The 27142-nt window shown below is 48.7% G+C and overlaps 1 protein-coding gene across 2 annotated transcripts in view; it reads right to left on the minus strand.

Annotated features, from left to right (window-relative positions):
* SUSD4 (sushi domain containing 4) overlaps positions 1-27142 on the minus strand; it is a 132822-nt gene that overhangs the window by 7781 nt on the left and 97899 nt on the right. Inside the window, exons 4-5 of one of the 2 annotated variants that reach the window (XM_068986430.1) lie at positions 25060-25248; positions 1961-1966 (exon numbers count right to left, since the gene is read on the minus strand). In XM_068986430.1, coding sequence (XP_068842531.1) covers positions 1961-1966; positions 25060-25248 — 195 coding nt within the window. The remainder of the gene's footprint in view (positions 1-1960; positions 1967-25059; positions 25249-27142) is intronic. The other variant, XM_068986428.1, reaches the window with a different exon arrangement.

A 27142-nucleotide genomic window follows, 5' to 3' on the forward strand; every position in this document is an offset into this window, starting at 1 on the left:
ATACCTGTGGAAACCACTATGAGCTTTTGACCAAAACGGGAGAGTTAACTTCTGAGCCTCTTCCCAGGCGCACGCAAGCCCCGGCCAGAGGAGACGGCCTCAGCTCACCCCATGCAGCCGTGTCTGCAGGGAGCTGCCCGCCCCACTAGGTCCACTGGAAGGCATGTCTGGAGCTCTCTTCCAGCAGCAACCCAGGCCCCCTGGAGAGGGTCAGCTAGATGGGCCCACCCGATGGGAATGTCCCATGGTTTGGGGCCTGGAGGCTCTTAACAGACACTATCTCTCATTCTGCAAAGGATGCTGCAAGGCAATTCCTGCTGGCTTTTTTCAGAGTTGGGGAGACAGAAACTCAGAGAGGTCAAGTCCTCCAGGAGCGGCTAGAGGAACAGGAAGGAGCTTGGGCTGAGTTCTGGCTCAACTCCTCACCAGCCTAGTGACCCCAAACAAGTCATTTCTTCCCTCCGAGCTTCAGTGGTCTCATCTGAAATGAGAGCATCTGAGGGCTGGGAAAGGCTGGCCAGGCCTCCTTTCAGAGCTGACATGACGTAAAGTGGGCAGCCAGGGACAACCAGGACCCAGGGATCTACAGAGAAGGGCCATAATGAGGCAATCACCTCTGTGGGTGATGGGAAAACCAACGTGGGCAACGAGGCTCCTGAGATGAGCAGGAGTAGGAAGTCACTCCCGCCGGTGGGCAGGCGGGATGACAGTGTCCTGGTGGCTGAGCTCCTGTGGAAGCTGGAGCTGTGAAGGTGTATCTGGTGGGACCTGGAGGCTGAGGAAGCTCAGACACTGTCAGAGATATGCAACCCTGCTCCCCCAACCCTGCCAGGGCAGAGAAGGTCAGTGAGAAATGTTTCAGTTTCTTCCCTCCCCACACTCCTTCTGGACAAAGCCAGTGGGGAGGCAGCTGACCAGGAGGTGGTAGCGGAAGGTCCAAGATGATGTCTGAGGCCCACAGACCCAGGGCATGCTCCATGAATGGTAGCTGGCAGGTGACTACGCCTCAGGTCCCATGGGCGGACACTGGCGGAGTAGGGACCAGGGCTCTGGCTTTCCAGGGCATTCTCTGGCTTTCCAGGGCATTACCATCCTGGCAGATGCATGCCCTCCATAGAGCTGCCCAGGGCCGTGGAGTCCCATCACCTGATGCATTTCCAGTTCCACAAGCTAGAGCTTCTGCCAAATCCACTACCTCCAGGGTGTTCCACGTGCCTCTCCAGGAGGTGATCAGGCAGCAGGAGAGGAAAGGGAAGGGAAGGACGAGGACAAGCGAGAGAGAAAGACCAGCACTGTGAGCTGGCCCGGGATGCCAGCTGGGATTTGTAGCAAAGACCTCTCCTTCGGCAATGACTCTTCCATGAAGAACACAGTGAAGGGAGAGCGTCCACAGGCATCCAGCCCAGGGAGGGGCCACCAGGCTCTCAGAGCAGCCTTCCTGGGCTAGGGGATGCCCTGGCTGCCAGAGTCAAGGGGAGATCCGATGTTCCCTGTGTGGTCAGCCTGACTGACAGAGATGTCAGCCTGACAGAGATGTCTGCCACTGCAGTGGCCCTCCAGGGCAGCCAGCTTCCTGTGGCCCCCAGGGGTCCCCCTCCTATGCACCTCCCACCAGTGCCCTCCAGCGCTGCAGAGGCTCACGGGGAGGCTGGACCTCTGCCGGGAGAGGAGGCCCTTTCCACGGTTAAGGGTATACAGCACAGTAGGGCTCTCCTGCTAGGAGCCTTCCAGACAAATCCTCAAGGGTCCCCCTAGGATTAGAAAATCACCAGAACATTTTCAAGGCCCTGAAAATGTCACAAAAGGTCAGAAGAGGCCCTATAAATAAATGCAAGTGTGTTCTGTTGACTAAAAATTGTCGCTCTCCACTTGATTCTCCAAGAATGACGGCAGTGGACACTGCAGTCACCGATCTTCCACACCTGAAGGGAATTCGGGGTGGACATCAGGAATGAGGCACTCTGTGCTCCAGGACACTGGCAGAATAGGCCTTCAGACAGTTAGATATTTTCAGATTTTTATGAGCCCAATGTCTTGCATCTTCTCACATCAAGAAAAGCATCAAAATCATTAATGGAGACTTCTGCTCCTGGTGACTGGCAGCAACCTTCTGCCAAAACGTGTGCTTGACTGCACGCATCCCTTGTCACCAAAATCACATATGCACTGACCGCCCCTCTCCTCTTCAGAACAGTTCCTTGGAACTATCTGAGAGTCCCTTTCCCAGGCGATCGTCCTCATTTGGCCCCAAATCAAACTGAACTCACAGCTCTCAGGTTGTGCTTTTTTTTTTTGGTCAACAGTTTTCAGCAGCATTTTCCCTCACTTGGAGGGTAAAGAGCTGTTCAAATCATCACCTGGACACCGAGGCAGGTGGTCCCTGACATGCTGAGGAAGGCCTGAGCTGACTGGGTCCTGTATTCAAAAAAGGAGCGGGGTGGTGCAGCATGTGCATTCAGGCATGGAGGGTCCAAATTCATGTCCAAATCCCAGCTCTGTACTGCCAGGTCACGGGGGTTAGGCCATTTGCTTAACTTCTTAGGGCTTTAGCTTCCCCACCCATGTAGTGAAGGAAACAATTCCTAACTCCTAGGGTTGTTGTGAGGATTAGAAAGTGCATGGAACGTACGTAACACAAGAGTCCAGACCACAACAGGCACTTAACAAATAACCAGCGCTCAGTGTCACTGGTGGCCAAACTTGCTGGGTGCCCAGGCCGCCCTCCTGTGCCAGGCACTACCAGGCCCTGTACAATCAGGATATCTGGATCGCAGCAGATGGACTCCAAACATTCCTGGAGGGAATCGGGTAGCATCTCACCAGCAGGTTTTCTCAGAGGCCAGATAAAAACCATCCAGGGTAGAGGCTTTGTCTCTGAGAATGTCATAATCGATTGCTAAAAGAGATGCATTTGCCCCCTAAGTAGAAACATTTATCTTCATACTTTGCAGTGTTTCTACCAATTGCACCTGGTCGGCCATCAACTTTGCTGAAAAGGAACCCCCGATGCATCCTGGTAGGGACAGAAGGTGGGGAGTGTTCTTTTAACTTGGAAGTTAATTATAAACTTGGGAAGCTTGTTTTAAAATAACAGTTTGGGGTTATCCTGAGCTCAGGGAACCCCTCCTCTCATTACAGGCTCTCACCATAGGGTTAAGGGCTTCCCTGGTGGCTCAATGGTAAAGAATCCATCTGTCAATAAAGGAGATGAAGAAGATACAGGTTCAATCCCTGGGTCAGGAAGATCCCCTGGAGAAGGAAATGGCAACCCACTCCAGTATTCTTGCCTGGAGAATCCCATGGACAGAGGAGCCTGGCAGGATACAGTCAATGGGGTCACAAAGAGTCAGACACGACTTAGCATCTAAACAACAACAACGCCTTGGGGTTAAAGTGAGTTCTGCTACCCCTCTCCTCTCTTTCTGTCCCTGAGGGGGAGACAGGAAGTTAGCACAGAAACAACGCAGTAGTGCCTAGAATTTCTGGTTGATCAAAGGGCAACTGCCCTTCCTTAGCACTCGCTTAGGCTCAGTTGGAGGCTCAGGCCTAGCAGTTGCTAGTTCTAGGCAAAATAATAACCCCCCAAAACCCGTGGGTGGTGTGAACAAAAATTCTCCAGCAGTTTTATTTTTTTTCTAAATGTTTCTCACAACTTCAGAAATTATTAGCAACAGTTATGGGTTTTGTGAAACTTGAAGTCTGAACCTTGGGTGGCTGCAGGCAGAATGCAAGCGAATTGGCTGAGGCTCGGCTGGAAATGGCCCATAATTACTGTCCACCTGGAGTCACCGCTCTGCCCCTGGCATTATGATGAGGGCAATGGCTCCTTCCTGATCAGCAGGAAAATTCCTACCTACCCATCATGGCTGCAGAGTACAGTTTCCACCATAGCTAGTCTCTCATGGGCTAGACTGAGGGGCAGAAGCCAGGGTGCAGGGGCCTGGGAACCTCAGTCTGCCCTAGGATGGCCAGAGTTGGGGCTGGAAATGCCAGGCACAGGCCTATGATTTCTCCTAAGCCCTCCTTCCCACCCAGCCTCCTCAGCGCCACCCCCCGCCAGCAGCCTCCTCTCCCCTTCTCTAGGAGCCCCCCCTCACCACCTGCTGAGTGTCCTTCCTCACCCACTTCTGGCTATTCCCACCTATTCAGGTTTAATTCCAGCACAAACACCAGCTTCTTCAGCAAGCCCTCCGGACCACCAGGCATGATCTCAGAATTCCCAGGCACTTTGAACATTTTCTGTTCCTCCTACTTGCACAGATCCGTCAACGCTCTCAGAGCAGGGACTGTGTCTTGTCAACTGTCACTCCTACAGCATCCTGCACTATTTTTTAATAAACACGTGTTAATCAAGTGAATGAAAACTGCAGAGTCTTCATGATAAGCCAGAGGCTGCCTCCTCTCCCATCACTCTCCCACGGGCAAAGAAAGGCCATTTTCATGCCATTTCTGGTCCCTGTCCTTTAACATTGAGGGGAAAACATTGAGACGCGATAATAAGTTAATCAAAGCTTCATGACAAAAAAGCACAGCACAAAGACTGGTGTGCATGGTGGCTTCCCAGGCGGCTCCGATGGTAAAGAACCCATCGGCCAATGCAGGAGACATGAGAGACGTGGGTTTGATCCCTGGGTCAGGAAGATCCCCTGGAGAAGGAAATGGCAACCCACTCCAGTATTCTTGCCTGGAGAATTCCATGGCAGGGGAGCCTGGTGGGCTATGGTCCAGGGGGTGGCATAGAGTCAAACAAGACTGAGTGACTAACACTTTCACATACAGATGTCTTAGCAAAAGGCGACAGGGCTTTGCCAGTCCTGACTCTAAGAAATACACTGATATACGTATGGCCGAGTCCCTTCACTATTCACCTGAAACTATCACAGCATTGTTAATACAAAATATTTTTGGTGTTAAAAAAAAAGGAAAGAAAAGAAATACACTGAAATAAAGAGGTCAAGGTTCCTAACACGTTTGGGACAAGGCTGTTTGTCTCCTCCCACGATGGACCTAACAGGTGTGCAGATCTGGGACAATAGGGTATCTGGTGAAATGCATGTTTAACTCCAACATCCTTTAATGCATTTGGACAGCATTTAGAGAAGAGTTATGGGGTGCTAGTTGAGGAAAGGTAAGTATGGGGTGGGGGGAGAATTCAACCCAATGTTAAAATAAAATTCAGCAGCTACCAATCTGAGTCATGGCCAGTGAAGCGTGGGGCGGGGGTGGGGACGGGGAAGAAGATGCTCAGGACTTCCTCCTGAAACACAGGTACGAACGAAACTCGGGAAGATTCTACTCCGCAGCTGGAAAAGTCTCTGCAGGCTCTTCAAAGAGCTACGGAAGTTTTGCACACCTGGCCCAGTGACAGCCATGGGCAGCGGCCTCCATGGACGGGCATCAGGGGGTCCAGGCTAGCCCAGCTGCTCTGTGCTGGACCAAAGCTCACACACCCAGACTCGGAAGGACTGCCCCCCTGGAAACCCACTCTTCAGTCTTCCTGAGAGAAGACAGCCCACCCACCATCTCCCCTTTACAGGAGCAGCCTTTACAGGGTCAGGAGAAATCAGATTCCTTTCTCAATATTACACAGCATCTCAGCAAACCTGGAGGAAGCCAGGGTTGAGCCCCACAGAGCCTCTCCGTGGGGCTGCGGTGGCACTTGGGGCAGGCAGCGCTTCCTTGAGGGATGGGCGTTCTCATGAACCATAGGGGCTTAACTCTCTGGCTGCCCAGGAAATACAAGCAGCACCTCCAGGGCACTGGAACAACCCCAAATGCTCCCACACATTGCTGAGGCCCCTAGCATCACTCTTTGAGTCTCTTCCTGCCCCTCACCTTCAGCTCTGGCCCCAGAAAGAGCCCTTTCCACCTAGCTGGCAGGATGCCTGGTGGTAGGGGGTGGGAAGAAGGAAGGGAAGGGCTGCCTTCTCCTACCCAAGCCACCACGTCCATCTCTCCAGCCTCTGACAGTTCCTATAGTGGACTCTTATCTTTTGGTGAGTGTGGCTGACCACACAACACGAGGGTGGAGGGGTTGGAGGGCTCCACGGTCAGGCAGCAAATGCCACCTTGTGTAATGTGGGCCCATACCACGTACCCACCAGTGTGTGGCTGGAGCATTTCCATTTGCTCACATGCAAATCAACCCCAAACAGCTTGTCTCCTGTCCTCCCATTCATTAGGGTCCCTACACCCACTGTCTGAACTCGGGAAAGGTTAACTAAGCCTATTGCCTGAAGGGAAATGAAGCTGGAAAGAAAGGCTGATGCATGTCTAAGTGAAAAAAAAAAAAGGATTCCTCGTCCACCTTTGTCTGTTTTGCGTTATCAGCACTGGAGCACCTGCCTGGGCATAGATATAGGAAGCGATTTTACTCGGACAGGCTGTATTTCAGACTCTCTGAAGGAAAAGCTTCTTCAAGTTCTTGTTCAAGTATCCTGATTATATTCTTTTTCTCCTTTTTTAATTTTAAAAAATTATTTATTTATTTGGCTGCGTAGGGTCTTAGTTGCAGCACATGAGATCTTTCGTTGCAACGCACAGATTCTCTAGCTAGGGTGCTCGGGCTCAGTAGCTGCAACATGTGGGTTTAGTTGCTCTGCAGCCTGCAAGATCTGAGTTCCCCAATCAGGGATTGAACCCATGTCCCCTGCACTGCAAGGTGGATTCTTAACCACTGGACCACCAGGGAAGCCCCTTGCTCATTTCTTAATTCACTGCTGCTGCTAAGTAGCTTCAGTCATGTCCGACTCTGTGCGACCCCATAGACGGTAGCCCACCAGGCTCCCCCGTCCCTGGGATTCTCCAGGCAAGAACACTGGAGTGGGCTGCCATTTCCTTCTCCAATGTGTGAAAGTGAAGAGGGAAAGTGAAGTGCTCAGTCGTGTCTGACTCTTCGCAACCCCATGGACTGCAGCCTACCAGGCTCCTTCGCCCATGGGATTTCCCAGGCAAGAGTACTGGAGTGGGGTGCCATTGCCTTCTCCATTCTTAATTCACTTACTTATATATTTTTTGGACCACCACTGAAACTAGATAATGCATTGATTCTGTCCTCCTGGGGCCTAGGAGAGACAGAGGATAAGTAAGTAAACAAACGAATATTGATGTGGCTGGAGGAGGCCTTGCCTCTGTCTGTTGGAAAAGATGTCAACCCCACATTAAGTCTCACACATAGGAGGCAGCGTGGGCAACCTGCCCCCAAGGGTCTAGAAGGCACCTAGGACCAAAGGGAGCCGGATGTTCAAGTCACTCAGTCGTGTCCGACTCTTTGAGATCCCATGGACTGAAGTCTACCAGGCTTCTCTGTCCATGGGATTTTCCAGGCAAGAGCACTGGAGTGGGTTGCCATTTCCTTCTCCAGGGGATCTTCCTGACCCAGGGATCAAACCCAGGTCTCCTGCATTGCAGACAGATGCTTTACCCTCTGAGCCACCAGGGAAGCCCCTTTCACACACAAGAAGAACCCAAATGCAAGCTGGTCCTGGCAAGGGATTAGAGTACCAAGGGTACAAAAACTTTTAAAAAAGGCCAGGCCACCTTGCTCCCTTTAGGGATGGAAAAGGGCCAGAGGACAGTGGCTGTGTGCACCCCACAATGAAGAAACTGAGGATCCTCCAGAAATCAGAGCAGATGAAGGCAAGGACACTGATCTGGGACAGGTGGTCAAGGATGTGGGGGGAGGAATGTCCCGGGCAGAGAGTGTGACACAAGAGGGGCAAGCTGGAGGCTCAAAGGGAAGAGGGGACGGTGGCCGTGAGTGACAGGACAGGGGAGGGGCTGCAGAGCAAGGATGAAGAGGCCGCCAGGGCAGTGCGGGGGCAGCCCCCTGGGCCCCGTGGCAGGAAGCGGAGATTTTATCCTGAGTGTCAGGGGCACTGGCAAGAGCTGGCATAGACCTGTCTTCACCAGGAAGTGCCAGCTGCTCTGCAGAAGCCAGGGAGCAGGGATGGAGGTGAGGAGGCTGTCAGGTAGCTGCTGCCACGATCGAGTGACAGAGGATGGTGGCCTGGACCCAGATGTGGCAGGGACACAGTGAGAAGGAGTGTGATGGAATCTATTTTAGAACCTTTGCTTTCCACAACAGGACCTGTTGAGAGATGGAGTTTGGGGCCAAGGGAAAAACCCAGGATGACCCCAGATTTCGGCCATCTGCACCTGGTAAGATGGTGATACTGTCCACCACGTCAGGTATTTGTTTGTTTGTTTTGTGGGAAGTGAGAGGTAGTGAGAATCTGGCTTTGCACTAGTTACATCTGAGCTGCCAGTGAGACAGTCACCTGGGTGTTGATCAGGCAGCAGGAGAAAGTGCCCATGGTCAGTAAAGAACTCAGGCATTGAGGAGTTCCTGGGTAGCTGGGTGGTTAGGCCTCAGGGCTTCCACCACCATGGCCTGGGTTCAATCCCTGGTCAGGAAACTGGGATCTCACAAGATACCTGGCAAGGCCAAGAAAACCCCCCAAGAAAACCAAATTCGGGAATGATGAGCTTAGAGATAAGACTCAAATGCACGAGACTGGGTGAACTCACCCAGGAAGAGAAGGTGGAGAGGAAAGAGGAGGGGGTCCCCATCCAAAGACTGAGAAATCAGATGAGGGTAAAAGAGACTGACTGGCTAAGCAGACTGGGATGGACCACCAAAACCAAGATGCATGCATGCATGCTCAGCTGCTTCAGTCGTGTCTGACTCTTTGAGGTCCCATGGACTGTAGCCCCACCAGGCTCCTCTGTCTATGGGATTCTCCAGGCCAGAATACTGGAGCCGGTTGCCATTTCCTCATCCAGGGGATCTTCCCGACCCAGAGACAGAACCTGTGTCTCCTGCAATGCAGGCAGATTCTTTACCACTGAGTCACCTGAAACTAAGACAGGAAAACTTCTGAGCAGGAGTAGTTTCCAGCAAGCTGAGAAAGATGGAGACAGGATAGGGACCCTGGATTTGGCCACAAGAAGTCCCTAGTGGCCTTGAGGTAAGTGATTTAAGTGAGTGGTGAGCGGCCAGAGGAAGACGGGCAGTGTGAGCTGAGGAGGGGTGCGGTGGGAATGACAGCGCTGATAGGGTCTAAGGGGAGACGGGCTGCACGGGAGCAGCCAATAGGATGGCTGGAGGGCGGGGCGGGGACCCCGCCCACCCTCATAGGAGCTGTGGACCTTGCTTACACGTCTTCTGCCGGAGCGGACCAACGCGGAGGACCAGGCTGGTGATGCAGGGTTGGAGGAGGAACACAAGGGCATCATGAAGGTGAAAGGACCTCTGGTCCTATGTCCATCAATGGACAGACTGGCCTTTGACAGGAGCGGGAGGAAACCAGAGCTAGACGCAGGGACGAGTGGATCAAAGCCAGGGTGGTGGAGACGTGGGGAATTTGTGGTCTGAAGGCTCTCGCTCTCTGAAGGCAGTGTGAAGTGAGGCATTGCCTGGGGAGGGGAGACTTAGAGCTGAGAATTAACATCCCTTATCACAGTCCGTCACCCATTTATATATTTCATTATGTGCAGAAGAGGAAAATGAGGTTTAAAGATAGTCTGTGTGTCTCGTGAACATTCACAGAAATTATTTTTTGGGGGGTGGGACAGAAGAATGTAGAACATGATAAGTGCTAATTATTTGTTTTAATCCTTCTGAGCCATGAGCCCAGGTATTTGGATTGCCTGTTTCCAGTCCTCCAAAGGTCCATGCGCCACCCAGCCCCAGCCGGTCCTCACACAGGGAGGAGCTGGCCCTTCCGTGTGTGCGCCCAGATCCACCCCACAGGGCTGGAGCTGGTGGCTGCCAGCTGCTCCCACAATCCCATTCCCCTCTTCTTCCTGGGCACAGAGCTGTCTGCACTGCCCAGCATCCTTTGTTTCTCTGTGTTCTCGTCAATGGAATGTGAGCAGAAGTGATAAATCCTCCTCCAGGCCTGATCCACGGAACTCTCCCAAGCTTCTGGCTCTAGAATGAGACACCCCCTCCAAAGGGTCCTCAGAAACTGCACCTCAAAACCAGCAGAGCCTCCACTGGCTTCTGAATGCCTGCATGCAAGGGAGACACTGGCTCACCCCCACTCACTAATTCCGCGTGTGAAAATAAGTTCTTTTGTTCAAGCCAATATTCTCTTTTGGGAACCTTGTTCTAGGAATGAGTCTACCATACATACAGTATGGAAGTCACTTTCCTGCAGTTCACTGCTAAAACGACGGGCACCCACCCTCCCTGCCATGTTAGCACTACATCCGGAGAGCATCTTAGTGATTTCAGTCGGTGGTCCTTCAAACCTGCACATCAGCTCTGTCTAACTGGTCTAGGGTGGGTCCTCAGTGTGGCCAGGTCTTCAAAGTTCCCCAGGTGCTTCTCCTGGGTGGTCAGAGTTGGAAGCTGGGGAGATGAATTTTCCTCTGTTCTCACCTTCTGGGATGGAGGGCTTACACCATGCAGTAGAGCCAGAGAATTAAATGGCCATGGCATCTGGTTGGAGTCTTTACTTCCATGAGACCCTTGTTTTCCAACTGCCATCCATGGACCATCAGCTTTGGGATCAGCTAGGAGCTTATTAGAAAATGCCAAACCCCAGGCCTCCTGAATCAGAAACTTCATTTTAGAAAGATTCCCAGGTGATTCACACACATAGTCCAGTCTGAGAAGAGCTGCCCCAGACCACGAGGAAGCTTTGTAGCTGAGCTCAGTGGTGATGAGGAGAGAGAAATCACTCTTAATATAGAATCTGGCCCTCAGCTGGCCTTGCAGAGCACAGGGAGGTGGTGGGCTGGCCGGCGATTCTGTGTCTCAAGTCCAAAGGCATCACTATCTCAAGACCAGTAGCATGATGTTGCAGCAGCTCTCAAGAACTAAGGGAGCAGGGATTGCTCTATCCACGGACGGAACCAGGCAAACCTTTGCCTTCAGGACTGCTGCTGGCTTCCAATAATCAAAACCGCCACTGCACCGGCTGGCTCCAAGTCTGGCAGTAATGATTCCAGGAAGCTGGCTGGCACCCTCCATGCCAAAATCATAGCTGTTTCCAAGGCTACGTCCAAAACCTTGCTTTCAGCTCAGGGAAAATCAATAAACATTATACTGCATGTAACATTTCCCCCTTTCATTTTGTTGTAACAACAGGAAAGGCCAATAAATGTGTCCACTCAAGGAAGCAAATGAGGAGGCTGGACCTTTGCTTATTTCCAGATCAGATAGAACATGGTGTTGACTTGCTCAGAGACATGCAAACAGATGAAATTAAAGATCACTGTTATTCAGCAGCTCCAAAGGAGGGGTTCTGGTCTGCTTTTCATCTGAGTCACCACATTAGGGTGTCCCTGAAGAAAGACACAATGTGTCTGATGAGGACCAGGAAACTTTAATGCCAAAAACAAAAAATATGGTTTCACACAAGAAACCCGAAGTGTGCCTGGTTTTGGAGACATACTGAAACCATGCAGGAGCGCACAGGTGAGGGAGCAGGTATAAAAGCATGATTTGCTCTGACAGCTTTGGGCAGCGGAGGGAGGCTGGTGTTGGCATCTAAAGCCAACATGTGTTTTTGGGTACTGATGAGGACTGTGAAGAAAGCTGAGCACCAAAGAATTGATGCTTTTGAACTGTGGTGTTGGAGAAGACTCTTGAGAGTCCCTTGGACTGCAAGGAGATCCAACCAGTCCATTCTAAAGGAGATTAGCCCTGGGTATTCTTTGGAAGGAATGATGCTAAAGCTGAAACTCCAGTACTCTGGCCACCTCGTGGAAAAGACTCTGATGCTGGGAGGGATTGGGGGCAGGAGGAGAAGCGGACGACAGAGGATGAGATGGCTGGATGGCATCACCGACTCGATGGACGTGAGTCTGGGTGAACTCCAGGAGTTGGTGATGGACAGGGAGGCCTGGCGTGCTGTGATTCATGGGGTCGCAAAGAGTTGGACATGACTGAGCGACTGAACTGAACTGAACTGAGCTGAACTGAGCTGAGGTACACTTCTTTCTTTGTAGTGACTTGAAGAGCAGAGGCTAAGCTGAGTTTAGCCTCACTCACAATGACACGAAAATAAATCACAAGACATCTGTGGTGTCAAAGTGTCTGGTTGTCTGGGAAGGTCTTCGCAAATAGGATTCCTACTCTTGGAACATCTGATGGTTATCAGGGCATCTTAATTTTTAAAAAAATTATCCAGATTTCTCCCATCAGAGGCAGATTTGACTTTTTAAAGAAAAATTTAATTCTATTTATTTATTTTTATTTCTTGGCAACTCTGTATGGCACGTGGGATCTTATTTCCCTAATCAGGGATGGAACCCCCGCCCCCTGCATTGGAATTTCAGAGTTTTAATCACGGGACCAAGGAAGCCCTTAACTTGAAAGGGAGAGAAATCCTGGGCCCAAGATGAAAAAGGTGTGTGGGGCTTCCACACAGATAGCCCAGTGGTAAAGAACAGTTGGACACGACTGAGCAACTGAACTGAGCTGAAATGCCTGCCAATGCAGGAGACACAAGAGACTTAGGTTTGATCCCTGGCTTGGGAAGATCCCCTGGAGTAGGAAATGGTAACCCACTCCAGTGGGTTCATTCATGCCTGGAGAATCCCATGGACAGAGGAGCCTGGTGCACTACAGTCCATGGGGTCGCAAAGAGTTGGACACAACTGAGTACACACACGGACATACAAGTTAATGCAGAAAGCCTGTAGAGAAGCGGGCATTCAGGGTGGATCCCTCCTACCTCTTCTTGCAATTAGCAAACCCTTCCCCCTGAGAGATCATGCTGAATATACAATGTTGCCAGTGTATTTTTAAGTTCCTTCCCCACAAATTGGACAAAGGAACCATGCTGATACTTTAATGTATTGATTTTCTGCATTTCAAGCTTTTATCCCATAAATGTTTTATTAAATTTCTCGTGCCTTCTTGCTCTTTTCTGTAATCAAATCCCAGCAGATGAAGGAATACAGAATGGAGTAGTGAGTTCCTGATAATGGGAAGCCCTTCCTTATGCCTGGCTCCTAGCTGCATGTGAGTGAATGCACGTGTGTACCCGTGTACACTTGTGTGTATGGTCCTATACTGTACATAGAAAATAAACAGCTATGTTTCCTCCTAGCACAAGTGTTTCTAAGGCTTACTCAGTATTTCTTAGTGTTATGTTAAAACAAAAAAAGCTAGTCTGTGAAAAGTACCATGCTCTTCTGACATCTGAATGTATTTGAAAACTGCTGGCTTAGAAGTTGTGGACAATGAAAACTGAAAAAAGGTGTGTGTGTGGGGGAATTCAGCTAGAAGAACAGGAAAGGAGAGTATGAAAAAGGCCAAGAAGGCATAACATGTCAGTGGATGAATGAAAGACCCTAAGGCAGCCTTACATAGTGCAAAGCACACTTTCTTGGGTTCGAATCCTGGCTCAAACACTTAGGAGCTATGTGACCTTGGGCATTTCATTTAACCTCTTTCTGAAGCAGTTTTAGTTTCCATCATCTGTAAAACGGGAATAGTAACACCCACACTGTAGAGCTTTTATAAAAATTAGAACTAGTAGCTGTAAATCAGCAAGCACAGTGCCTGACACAAAAACAGATGCCCGATAAACAGACAGCTACTATTATTGGTAACAACATTATATATATATATATAGTAGTTACATTGTGAGCCAATGAGAGAAAATACAAGCAGAAAAGACAATGACGACTTTCAGCAAGCTCCTACAGCGAGAGCAGCGTACACGCACTGTTCCACTTCATCCTCACAACCATTCTGCAGAGCAGACGCTGCTGTGGACTCATTCACACAGAGAAGGGAACTGGGATTCGTGAAAGGGAAGTTACTTGTCCAAGGTCAGACAAATAAATAGAGCACCTAGGATTTGACCTGCAACAAGGCTTACCCTGAAGCTCTGTTCTCTCATGGTTTCTTGCCATGGGGCAAGGGAGTGTCAGCCACCCAAAGACCAGATATAAGAGCAATGGTTTCTTGATCTGCTAAGATGTGGGCTGTGTGAAGCAGAGTTAGAGTTTGGAAAAGCCCTGGAGCCTCTAGAGATAGAAGAAAGGTGATGGGGGGAACCCTGATGGACACAGAGCACTCCTGTTTCACACATGGGCATCAGCAAGATGCTATAGACAGGCCCTGATGAGAATGAGCTCAGGACAGGGCTTAGGGAGAGTCCAAGAATGCAGGCCAACTGGGGTTTGGGAAGCTTTACAGATGGCCCTTTAAACCTTATATAGCTATTATTTTCCCAGTAGTCATGTACAGATGTAAAAGTTGGACCATAAAGAAGGCTGAGCACCAAAGAATTGATAATTTTATATCAATTGTGGTATTGGAGAAGACTCTTGAGAGTCCCTTGGACTGCAAGGAGATCAAAGCACTCAATCCTAAAGGAAATCAACCCTGAATATTCATTGGAAGGACTGATGCTGAAGCTGAAGCTCCAATACTTTGGCCACCTGATGCCAAGAGCCAACTCATTGGAAAAGACCCTGATGCTGGGGAAGATTGAAGGCAGGAGGAGAAGGGGACAGCAGGGGATGGATGGCATCACCGACTCAATGGACAAGAGTTTGAGCCAACTCAGGGAGATAGTGAAGCACAGGGAAGCCATGGGGTTGCAAAGAGTCAGACACGACTTAGCGAGTGAACAACAGCAATAAGAGGTAGAAGCAAGACACAGGGGGCATCTGTTTCTTCTCAAGTCAAGGCAAGGTGTGGGTAGAGTTGTGTTGCCCCAAAAGTTTTGCTGAAGTCCTAATCCCAGGTACCTGTAAATAGAACTTCATTTGGAAATTGGGTGTATAGCAGACGTAATCAAGTTAAGATGGGGTCACGTTACAGTAGGTGGGACCTTAATACAATATGACAGGCATCCTTATGATAGGAGAAGAGACACACAGAAGGAAGATATGTGAAGACAGCCTCATAGGGGGAGCGCCACGTGATGGCAGAGGTAGAGACTGGAATGGTGTAGCTATAAGCAAGGGATGGCAAGGCCACCTCTGGAAGGAAGAATTCTGCCTCGAGTCTCCGAAGGACCACGGTCCTGCCAACACTTGGGATTTTGGACTTCTAGCCCCCAGAACCATGAGGAAGACACTTAAGTCCCCAGCCTTTGCTATGTTGTGGGAGCCAGTGCAGCAGGTACCTATCCTTGGCCTGGGAGGAAGTGGCCAAGCCCTTGGGCCAGGTCCACAGGGAAACGACCAGGGACAACAGGAGGGTTTCCTGGCTAATGTCAGAATGTCTCAGAGAAATAATTAGACACCAGGATTTTCTCAAAGGGAAGCGAAAAAAACAAAAAAAACAAAAAAACAGTTGTGTGCCTGAAAGTGGTTATTTCCTGAACTGTGTTTTAGTGACAGAGTGGAATAAGAGGCATGCCGGGAGACCGCATCCCGGGCCTGGTACCTTAAAGGCTCCTTGGAGAGATACCAGTCATTCCCCTCTTTGGGCAGTGCTGGCAGGAACCAGGATGGGGAGCCTTTGCTTTGGGAACAGTAGAGAGTCACTCACAGTTAACTGCAAGAACCACAGGATCTTGGAAAAGGTCCAGTAATATGGGCGGGCAAAGGTCTTCTTGGGCTTCCCAGGTGGTGCTAGTGGTAAAGAACATGCCTGCCAGTGCTAGAGACATAGGAAACATGGGTTCGATCCCTGGGTCAGGAAGTTCCCTGGAGGAGGGCATGGCTACCACTCCAAGATTCTTGCCTGGCGAATCCCATGGACAGAGGAGCCTGGCGGGCTGCAGTCCATAGGGTCGCAAAGAGTCGGACCCGACTGAAGTGACTCAGCACACACACAAAGGGTCCTATTATATGTGAGTTCAGTCATGGTTGTCTATAGAATTCTTGACTTCCCAGCATCTGATAAATTTACTTTTCTTTTCAATTCAAAAACATTTCCCTTGTAATAAGATATTTATGGCAGGAAAATACAGATTGATGTCGGCACAGTTGTTTGCCTGTGATCTCCTGAGCTAAGGACTAGTTTTAAAATCTGAAATCCAGTATAATTGGCTTCGTTCTAAAATTCCAGCTGTTTCCGCCTTCAGCTGTTTCTACCTCCTTAATGCCTGGACCTATTATATCCCTTCCCATGAATGGAGCAGCTGGTGGTAGAAAATGCATTAGGTTCTCATCTATCGAAGAAGAAACTGGCCAGAATATGAGAAAATTCTAGACTTTTCTGCAGGACCCCCAGGGAGGAAGAGGAGAGATCCGATGATCAGATCTCTACTAAGGGCTTTAACTTTAGGGAAAACTGGACACGATTTAAGAGTCAGGCACCATCTTTTCCCCTGGTAGCTCAGTGGCAAAGAATCCACCTGCCAATGCATGAGACGTGGGTTTGATGCCTGGGTCTGGAAGATCCCCTGAGAAGGAAATGGCATCCCCCCCAACTCCAGTATTCTTGCTTGGGAAATCCCATGGACAGAGGAGCCTGGTGGTCTTCAGTCCATAGGGCTGCAAAGAGCCAGACACGACTTAGCAACAAAGCAACAACAACCATCTTTTTGTAAAAATAAACTCCTGAACAATCAAAAACCCTCCTCTACAAAACCACCAGTACAGAAGGAGAAAATGATTGCCAACACAGGAATTATGTTACAGGTTCAACCCCCGCCCCCCCAAAAAAAGAAGAATGACATAAGACACTGAGAGATGCAGAGGTATGACAATCTTACCTGCCAATCATCCCAAGTGTCTACTCACTTTAGGGAGAAGAGGGAAATTTTGGTAATCACTTGTGAAGAAAAGGGGGGCTGGGGGCAGACACTGGGGAGGAATGACCCCCAAATCACCCTGCCAAATACTTCCCAGTGACTCTTCGGTCTGCAAAAGGCAGGGAGTGACTGAAGGGATTTATTACCTTCTGTGTTGCACCTGATTGCAAGAGGTTTTATTACCATGAAATACAAGTCATCTAAGTTTCCAGAGAGGAAAGAAGGAAATAAATCCTGTCTGGAGCAGGGACAGAGAAGATATTCTCGAGTTTAAGGACAAACACCAAGATTTTCCCATTTGTATCGGCCCATCTATTTTCTGAGTGTGATGAAGTCACCCTCCTGCCACAAGCAAGCAGCTCAAACCACCCGCTGCAGCTTTGTTGTCGCTTAGCTGTGCGGTCCTTTCACTGACCTGACATTTAAACATCACAAAATAAAGAATTCTGCTTGGATGCCTGTGAGCTTTCCAAAAATATGAGGAGACTATAAGGCAAAGCAGAAATACATTTTAGTGAGAACCATGAACTCAGTGACTGAAAGAGACTTGTCTTCACACCCTTGCCCCATAGAATGCATCCTAGCCTGCAAAAGAGGGGTGAAAGATCTCAGATATCCCAGCCATGCGAAGGTGGGGAATTCAGACCAGTTCAGAACCATGAGCCCGGGAGAAGCCTGTGTGTAGGATTCTTGTTTTATGTGAGTGGCTTCCCCTACAGAAAACCTGCAGCTCCCTTATTGACAGTCTGACAAAGGGCCTCGATGGAGCCACAGCGTAAGTGGGCTTCCGATGATTCAACCCCACCCCTGTGGCTTGCACCCAGGACACATTTCCATAAAGACGGGAGGGATGGTGCCTGGCATCAGATCCACTGCTTCCCCTGGGGCCTGCACCTGCCCCAGGACAGGCTTTTTGCCTAGGTGAGAGCTGAGGGGTGGGAGCCTTGGAGAAGATAGACCAGAGCCCCTCGGCTGGGCCCCCAGCTCTGAACGTGAGAGTGTGGTGGGGGAGAGGTAGCCGAGTCCCCCATTGATGATCTCATCTTTCCTTGATTTGGTGGGAGACATCAATCCAGAACTCTTGCCCCCTTTGCTCCTCTTTGGTGGGAAGAGAATCACTTCTCTTCTTTGACATCAGTGTAAAATCTCTGCAATTGAATGAGGTAAAAAAAAAAAAAAAAGAAAAAAAACCTCAGGAGCCCTGCAGAGCTGGAGGGTTGATGGTTACGTGTTTCCAAGGAGATTAAAGGGAAGGGAAAGTGCCTGACAGAGTCTGCCGAGGGGCTACGGGCCTGGAGAGAGAGGGTGGTGGGGGCAGTCCAGGGCTGTGTATCAGATCAGGAGTCTTACAATTTAAGAGAAAAAGAGCCTATAATGCAATAGCTGGGAAGCCTGAGAACTTGGTTCCACTTGAAAAATAGGAACAAGGTCTCTTGGTTTCCTTAGGACAGAAAGATCAGTGTTTCTGGATTCAATATAGAAGGGGAAAAAAAAAGGAAAGAATAATGAAGCTTCTTGATGCCACAGCACAATCTACTCTTGAGTACAAGGAGACGTGTGCCCGAGAAGAGGAAGATGCTAGAGTGGCAATTACTGCTTGTGTAAAGAAAAGAGACAGAGGAGAATTAAGCACAGTGAGCCCTGAGAAGCTCTGGTAAGACACGCAGGCGGCTATTTTCTGGTAATCACTCCGCTGTAATGTATGAACAGTACATGGACAAGGTATTAGGATAATTTACTATTGCTTGTGAACAATAAATTACCAAGGCTGCTTGCTATTTTGCATCTCTCTCTAATAAAAAAAACCCCGTGAGGGTCACAGGCAAGGTGGCGGTAATACAAACATTGCCAGATATGGGAGTTTTCATGGCTGGGAACCAGAACAGGAGAGGAAGTGATGCACTCACATATGTGCCCAGATGGAAGAAGATGGTTCTTGGGTCACAAGGCGACCTCCACGTGGCTTTGGACAGGGTTTCTCCCCAGCTAATGTCACATGATGGAGGTTGTTCAGTCCCTAAGCTGTGTCCAACTCTTTTGCGACCCCAATGGACTATAGCAGGTCAGGCTCCCCTGTCCTTCACTATCTCCCAGAGTTTGCTCAAACTCACGTCCATTGAATTGATAATGCCATCCAACCATCTTATCCTCTGTCCTCCCCTTCTCCTCCTGCCTTCAATCTTTCCCAGCATCAGGGTCTTTTCCAATGTGTCGGCTCTTCGCCTCAGGTGGCCAAAGTATTGGAGATAGGGGAGGACCTGCAAATTTCCCCTTTCCCAGGCCCAGGAAACACAGCTCTGAGGTAGCGTGTCGGACTATGGTTTAGGGGATGACACAGTGACAGGTGATTTCACCACGGATAGAAATTTACCGCAGCCTTCTTCAGACCAGGCCTGGTCTTTCTGTGCTTAGAAGTTTCCTTTTGTAGAATGGGAACCACCTTGGCCCACGGCGGACTGTGATTATTCCTTGGAATGTTGTCCGCCAAGGATATGACACAGGGCAGGTCTTATCTGAGGAGGCCTGGGCTCCTCCGCCGTCTTTCTTCTTCCTACACAGGATTCGTTTCAAGTCCCAAGGCACTTCTGGGTGAAGGCAGGTCTCCTAGAGGAGGAGGAGCTTACTGCTGCCTCTTGTCCCAGAAAGAGGGTTTGACTCTGGAGGAAAGCACACTGCAAAGGCCAAGGGCCACTCTGGAGCTGGGATCCCTCTCCATCCAACCTGGCTTTGAGTTTTGATCCCAAACTGGAACCTTTCAAGTTGTCTCATATTTGGCCAAACAAGGCTTTTCTGTTTCTTATTTCTCCTTCTTTTCTTATGTAAGGACGCTGACCTAAAAGAAACCCTGCGCACTAGAAGTTTCTTCGGAAATAATGCCATTGCCTTCCTTGTAACTAAATCTGAAACTGATTAAGCTTCCATCTCTGACCACTTGAGCAGTGAAATGGATGGTAAGGGGCAGTCCTGGGGAACTGGTTTGGGCATTCTGAGTTTGGGAACTGGTTGGATTTAAAAACAAAATGTTTTGGATATTTAGCTTCTAATAAGGTCAGGTTTGCTTTGAAAGGTCAGCACTGGGGAAGCCCCCACCTAAGTCATAGTGAATGAAATCAATCTCCTCCTATTCTCCACCTTCAAACCACTGGACCAGCATACTCAGCACACACATTAATGCATGTTGCCTTGGCTAATGAGCTCTACAGAGCTTTGAAATGCATGGTCCTTGCAGATAAGTGAAATATTTAGACCCTTTCTCTTTCCCCAAAGCCGAGACACACACACACACGATTCTGTTTGATCTCCAGGGAAAAGAACCCCAAAACTCATAAACCTCAGATAGAAATTTTCATTTTACAATTGCAACACCACCTATCAGAACTTCCCTTCTACCCTTTCCAAAGCAGAAGCATGCACCTGCCCCCTGGGAAAGTTAGCTGCAGGCATACTTGCTGCCATTTGTGATGACGCGCATCTCTAGGGAATGGGATTTGTCATCTTGCTAAGTCACTTCAGTCGTGTCTGACTCTGTGTGACCCCATAGACGGCAGCCACCAGGCTCCCCCATCCCTGGGATTCTGCAGGCAAGAACAGTGGAGTGGGTTGCCATTTCCTTCTCCATTTGTCATCTTAGTCTCCCCATTAAACTATAAGCTCTTCAAAGTAAGGAATGATGTTCTTTTATTTCTTTATAATTCCCCGGAGCCCAATTTGGTGTTTCTCTGTGCCTACCAGGTGTTCAATAAACACTGCTGACAATGTAAACCGAGTTCTTAGCACTTACAAATGAGAAATTGCCCGCACTCACTGTCATAGTTTTTTTTTTTTTTTAAAGATTGCCTGGATTCAGTGTGTGTGTATGTACATGTACGTATGTGTGAAAGAGAGAGAGGTGAGAGCCTCAGAGATGAAGGTGGCCTAAGAATGGAAAACATTAAGATACACAGAGGTAAGGAAAAGCACTCAGACCTGCAGTGAGACAGACCAGAACACAGAAACCCAAGGGGCTCCTTCCAGGCTTAAATTTATATATTCAGGTATTTTAAAATGATGTAGCCACATTCTGGTCCAAAATATTATGATTTCAGGTGTTTTTCCCTCCCCACCCAGAACCTGGCTGTGGGAAAACAGACAGAAGCTGGGAGCTACAGCCCAGACCTTGAAACACATCACCCACAACTTCCTACTGGGCCATGGAATTCTTGCCCCCCTTGGTGAAGCTGCCAGAGCTTTTCCTTTCAAATTATAAAGTCCTTCATGAAGCCAGACCTCAACGATGGGATTGCTGACATTGAGTGTGACAGCTGCTACGTGACACTGGAACCAGCAAAGCATGCTCCGTGCCACTAGAGTGGGGAGGTAGAAAAGCCCAGCCACGGGGTAGCAAAAGCCCAGCCCAGAACTGGCAGTGTGGAAAAGTCAGGCCACTGACACCCTTCGAGGTGTCAGTCTCTAGGTCTGCGAAAGAGGACACAATCCCTGAGCAGCCCTGAGGCTGAAGTGAGGCTCTGCTGTAATGGGGTGACCAATGAGCACTTGGGGGAGCAGTCGGGAGGGCTCTCTGCCCCCCGGTGGGCAGCAGAGTCTCCTGTGGCCTCACGGCCCCCTGCAGCTAGGAGTTCTACAGGGAGGCCAACTGGGCTAGAAGGACAAACCCCTTGCTATGTGATCACTCTTCAGAATTTTTTGACGCTTTAAAAAAATAGCTGTAAGAATTGTAAAGAAATCAGAACAAACCGAATAATGCATAATCAGATAATGTACCTTGGTAATGAAGAGCATGAGCTTTGGAATGGCAAAGATCCACGTTTGAGTCCCCATTCCCCCACTTAGGAGCCGTGTGACCTTGAGTGAGTTACTGAATCTCTAGAAACCTGGGTTTGCTCATCAGTAAAATGGGATTAAAAAATAGTATTTGTCAGGACTTTACTGGTGGCCCAGTGGCTAGGACTCTAAGCTCCCAATGCAGAGGGCCTGGGTTTCGATCCCCAGTCAGGGAACTATATCCCTCACATGGCAACAAAAATCAAAGATCCTGTGTGCCACAACCAAGACCCTGGAGCAGCTGAATAAATAAATACTTTTTTTAAAAGAGTACTTGTCTCACAAAGGCAAGGACTAATGGGGGACTAAATGAGATACCGAGTCAAACATTCCGACACATAGTAAGCTCTCAAGATTCACAGGAACTCTCATTACTGCTTAATATTTCCTCCTATTATCTGGGATTCATGTTAATACGAACACAGTTACAAGTATGCCAGTAACTTCGAGAAAAGAATAACGGAAGCAGAGATCAGAGGAGGGAGGTTGGAAGACGCTATGCTGCTGGCTTTGAAGGTGGAGGAAAAAAAAGAGTATGCAAGTAACCAAAACTGAATCTGAACAACCAAAACAATGTTACAGTGTAAATGCATTAAGACCTGGGTACGTCATTCATAGCCAGGCCCAGAGTCTTCCTTATTGTGACTCTGTACACAATTCTAAGAGCAATAATAATGATGGACACTTGATTGACCACCTACCACGTATCCAGCCCTTCATTAAAAGAGTTACATTTGTTATCACCCTGGACCCTCATAGTCCCACAACTATAATCATCTCCCCCACTTTGTAAACAAGGACATAGAGACTGATAGAAGCTAAGTGACTTGCCCTGAGCCAAACTGATTAAGTAGGAGACTCAGGATGTGAACTCAGCCAGTCGGATGGTAATTAACACTGTAATCAATAGCCCACAGCACCTCCATGACCATCCTGGTGATCCCATCTTCAGGCTGGTGGCAGGTTAGGAAAAGAGCTCCAGGGGCGGAGGAAGCTGCAGTGACAGGAACACTGACATGTGATGGACTGATGGGTTAGTAGGGAGACAGGATAGGGAAGGGGGTAAAAAAGTTCATGGAGAAAGGCTTCCCCCGCCCAGCTGTGCAGACCTGGTCACTTCAGGGGTCAGACAGCCTAATATTCCAAAGTCCCCAAAAGCGTCATGATCTCACAGCACTGTGCAATCATTTTCATTCTGCCATCAAGAAAAATCAAATTGTGTGCTCCAGAAGACACACACAAAAAAGGGGGTGATGTATTAACGAGGTGGGTAGACTCCCTTGGGATAGTGCATCTATGTTGAATACCCTTTGACAATTTGCATAAACAAGGCACACCCCTTGAATAAGATGATACACAATTCAAGTAAGAGTTACAGAAACTCTAACACCCAAGTGTATCTGGATATGTTTTTCATGAATCCTTACCTTTTATTTTAACACACTGCTTAACTTAACCCAGTTCCTATCAAGTCTTGAGACAAAAAGTCCTTTAGTCCACTCTGCGTCTCTCAGAACCATCCCTTTGGTGCCTTTAGCCAGGGTACCATTTAAAGGTCTCACAAACTAATTGCATCAGATAATTGAAATAAACATGTATTTATTGAAAATAAAGATGTAAAGACTTCTTTTTATGGAGGAAAAAACAGTATTAGGTGGCTTTCTTGTCACAGGCAGCTGTCACCTGGAATTTTAGTGTCCCCGTCCATCACAGCACAGGCTGGCAGAGGGAAAGGAAACAGGTTTTAAGCCATGAGACTCATTTCCAATCAGAAGTCAGTCACAGCCTCCTGTTCATAACCTTATCTTTTTGTCCCTTAAAGCAAGATTTTGTTTTATGCCTATTCACATCATATTCCCTAAGCTCCAGAAAAACTGCTTTCAAAGTCCCCAAATGAAGCTCAGAATATGATATTTTGAAAGACATTTAAACCAAATTTGAAAAGATTTGAAGATAGGCATTTCAAATGGATATAGTCGTAATATGATATCTTCAATAACTAGTCCTCCAGTTCTGGTTATCAGAGCAGGGAGAAACCTCCAGGAACCAGAAAAGCCTGCATTCATCAGCAGCCTGTGCTCACCTCACCTGCCAGCGGTGGTTCCCAATGGAAACAGAGGGGAAGACCTTCTCCCTCTAGGCTAGGGTTGCCAGATTCCACAAATGAAAATATAGGACAGTGAGTTATCACTGAAGTTCAGATAAACAAAAGTTACAAAGAGTAATTGTTGTTCATAAGTGAGGGCCACCCAATATATAGGACATGTTCATATTAAACAATTATTTGTTGTTTATCTGAAATTCAGATTAAACTGGCTTTTGGTACTTTATCTGACATTTCTATCAGTGGGCTCTGATCCCCTAGGAGATTTAGGATGGGTGGGAAGTAGGGGTGAGTGGGGGCTCCACTTACCAGCCTAGGAGAAGAGCACCACTGATGACCCAGGCTGGCTACCTCATTTCTCCAAGCACCAGACTCCCCTCCCTTTCATCTCTTCTCCCTATCCCTTCAAGGAGGCTCCATGGCTCCAGCCAACCCACTCTAATTCATGGTCTTCCTTAGGAGATACTGCTGATCACTGCCCTCCACCCCCAACACACCTCCCATCTTAACCTCATCCTACACTGAAGGACATGCGTAGAGATGGTGCTTGTAAGAACTTGCTGGTTTTTACGTTCTATTCTGTTTTGATTTGTTTCCCAAGAAAAGCTACAGATGGGTTCTGGAGGGGTTCCTGACTAGAGATTTCCTTTCATTTTTTTCCTCTCCCCATATTTCTCCATTTTTTTCTTCCCCCTCCTGCCCACTGTATTCAGATGCCAGGAAGTAAATTGGTATGTGTTTCCTTCAATGATAATTTCAAGACCTGAATTAAAGTGAAAGCTGAGCCAGAGACCCAACTTGCCTAGAAAGGTTTTAAAAGTCTGCAATCACAGACACTGGCTTGATTCTGGGAATGGATGCTCTGACTCCCGCCCCCACCCCCACCCCCACCCCCCAATTGCCACTACGCCATACTACTGATTAGTGGTCTTTAAGTGAACCACACTCAAAAATAAACACATATATTTAACCAAAACGAGCAGGAAAGATCTGTCGGTCTCAGGCTTCTGAGTGTGTGCTTGCAGCAAAACATTTACAGCCAAGCCATAAAACGCATGGAAATAGGAAGAAATATTGACACAACAATAAAACGAGGGGTGAGATTAACGATGCCATAATACAATCTATTTTCATTTGGTGCAAAGAAAATTAATTTTTGAAGACATTTCATTTAACTTTGCAATATTTTGCAGTTTAACCTTTGACACTTGAAACTTTTCTCTTTCATCCCCGTTAAGCCTAAGGACGGGGGAAGTCACTTTTATGTCTGGCTGTTTAAGTACTGTTTCAGGGCAGATGACCAGGCTTGCTGCCTCTGCTCGGGACAGAGGCAAGCAATATGTACTCACGGAACAAAAGTTATTGCTGATAGTAATTTCTCAGCTCTTCACCTCCTATGGAAACCTCCACTTTAAAAAGCCAAAATTCACCTTCCACAAGGATAAGATGTGTTACCTTCCAGAGCAAGGCACCGGGGTGGGCTGGACGACCAGATAAGGTTGTGCAAGCATTCAAGATACTCTGACCCCTCGAGTTTGAATCCAGGGAAGCAGTGATAGGAGATGACAGTTCCCACTGGGAAGGAGGTCTGGAACTCAGAGATGTTCACGTAGCCATTAGAAGAGGCAAGTGGTCTCAGACAGCCTGTGACGTGGGAAGACAAGGGTAAGTAACTTTATGAGCTCACCCTCATACGCCTGAAAGACGAAGCACCAGGCATCTTTTGGATCCCCCGCTGTACATGTGGCACAGCCTCTAAGGACCGCGTACCTTGGTCTTGTATGCTCAGACCGCCTTATCTCTGTATTTACTCTCCTTCTAAAGCAGGCATTTGCTTTTATAGTTGCAAGTGGCTCCAAGAGGGTCAGACAAGTAGGGAAGAAGTAAAGGGAGGTGTGGCTGAGGCTCAGGACCCCCTGGCTGGTGGTCCCAGCTCTGGCTGTTCATTAGAATCACCTGAGGAAATTTTTAAAAGCACCAATAGCTGGCTCTGTGCCCGAGGCTGATGCACAGCCTGGGCACCCCTATCTTTTTTTAAAGCTCCCCAAGAAACCTTCAAGTGGCCATCAGGGCTGAGAACAACTAACGTGCCACAGAAACAAGAGACATTCCAACCGTTTCAGCGGGTGGTGGCTTGTGTGTGTTAGTCTCTCAGTCATGTCTGACTCTTTGCAGCCCCATGGACTGAGCCTGCCAAGCTCCTCTGTCCATGGAATTCTCCAGGCCAGAACACTGGAGTCGGTTGCCATTCCCCTTTCCAGGGGATCTTTCTGACTCAGGCATCAAACCTGGGTCTCCTGCATTGCAGACAGATTTTTTACCATCTGAGCCGCCAATGCTGGGATGCAAACTGGATTCCAGGGCAACAACTGATTGAATTGACACCTGCCTGACACACTGCAATGAAAATTTTGAAAAATCCAGCTGTGTTTTAGGTGAACTAGGAAAGTAGCATGTAGGGCTGTGGTTCTCAAACTTGAGAGTAACCCAGCAGAGGGCTGGTATGGGACAGACGCTGGGCTCCACCCCCAGAGCTGCTGGTCCGCTGGGTCCACGAGGAGCCCAAGCATCGGCACTGCTAAAGGTTTTCAGGTGCTGCCGCTGTGGCTGCTGCTGGGGGCACCGGGCTTTGTGCAGACCTGCTACAGCGGGTCTGTGCACAGAATTCTGTGTGCCGTCTGAGTGCGCGTGGGACCTGGATGCCTCCTTCTGTAAATCAGTAGCTGCCTTTTCATCCTGAAGCCTGTGCAGCTCAGTGGAACATTCCCTGTGGTACAGCATCCCTCTTGGTGTGGCCTCCGCTGTGATCATGGCGTTTCTTATTGGCTTCAGCAGTTTCACTGGAGGGGATAATGAGAGCGGCAGAGCTGGTGCTCTTCCCGGAGAGAACTAATTGTGTGTGAAGTAAATAACGGATAATGGGGATATCTACTTTCCCTTCCAATCACCAAGTACAAATTATACCGCACACGCACAGCAGCGAGTGATGGAACTCCTCTCCTAAGCTGACTTTGTGGCATATTACAAGTGATAGAGAGGCTCTGTGTTAAGTGAACTGCTTGGGTCAGTGCCCCAGAATGTGACATCCATATCAGGGCAGGACCAGAGTGAATGAGGGGGTACAGAATGCAGGAGGTATTCACTCTGGGGCTGTGCCAATGTTAACCTGCCCCACTGCAGCCTGGTGTCCCGGAGCCCTGAAAACCCCATAGACCCCAAAGATCCCTGCCCAGAACCAGCCGCACTCAGGATGGACCAGATCATAAACACGTGGTGTTAGGCCATTCTTTCTGGCAGTCCCAACAGCCTTAAATGAGTTTTTAAAAATTAGTTTTTGGCTGACCACACAGCATGTGAGATCTTTGTTCCCCAACCAGGGATCGAAACTGCAGCCCCTGTATTGGAAGTGCAGAGTCTTAACCACTGAAGTTCTGAAAAAAAAAATTTTTTTTTGAGCTGAAAACTGACAGTGTTCATGGCAAAAGAAAAATGGGAGGAGGGAAGCTGGCAATCAGGAATAAACAGGATCAGTAACTGA

The sequence above is a fragment of the Capricornis sumatraensis genome, chromosome 14, assembly GCF_032405125.1.
Source record: "Capricornis sumatraensis isolate serow.1 chromosome 14, serow.2, whole genome shotgun sequence".
NCBI lineage: Eukaryota > Metazoa > Chordata > Mammalia > Artiodactyla > Bovidae > Capricornis > Capricornis sumatraensis.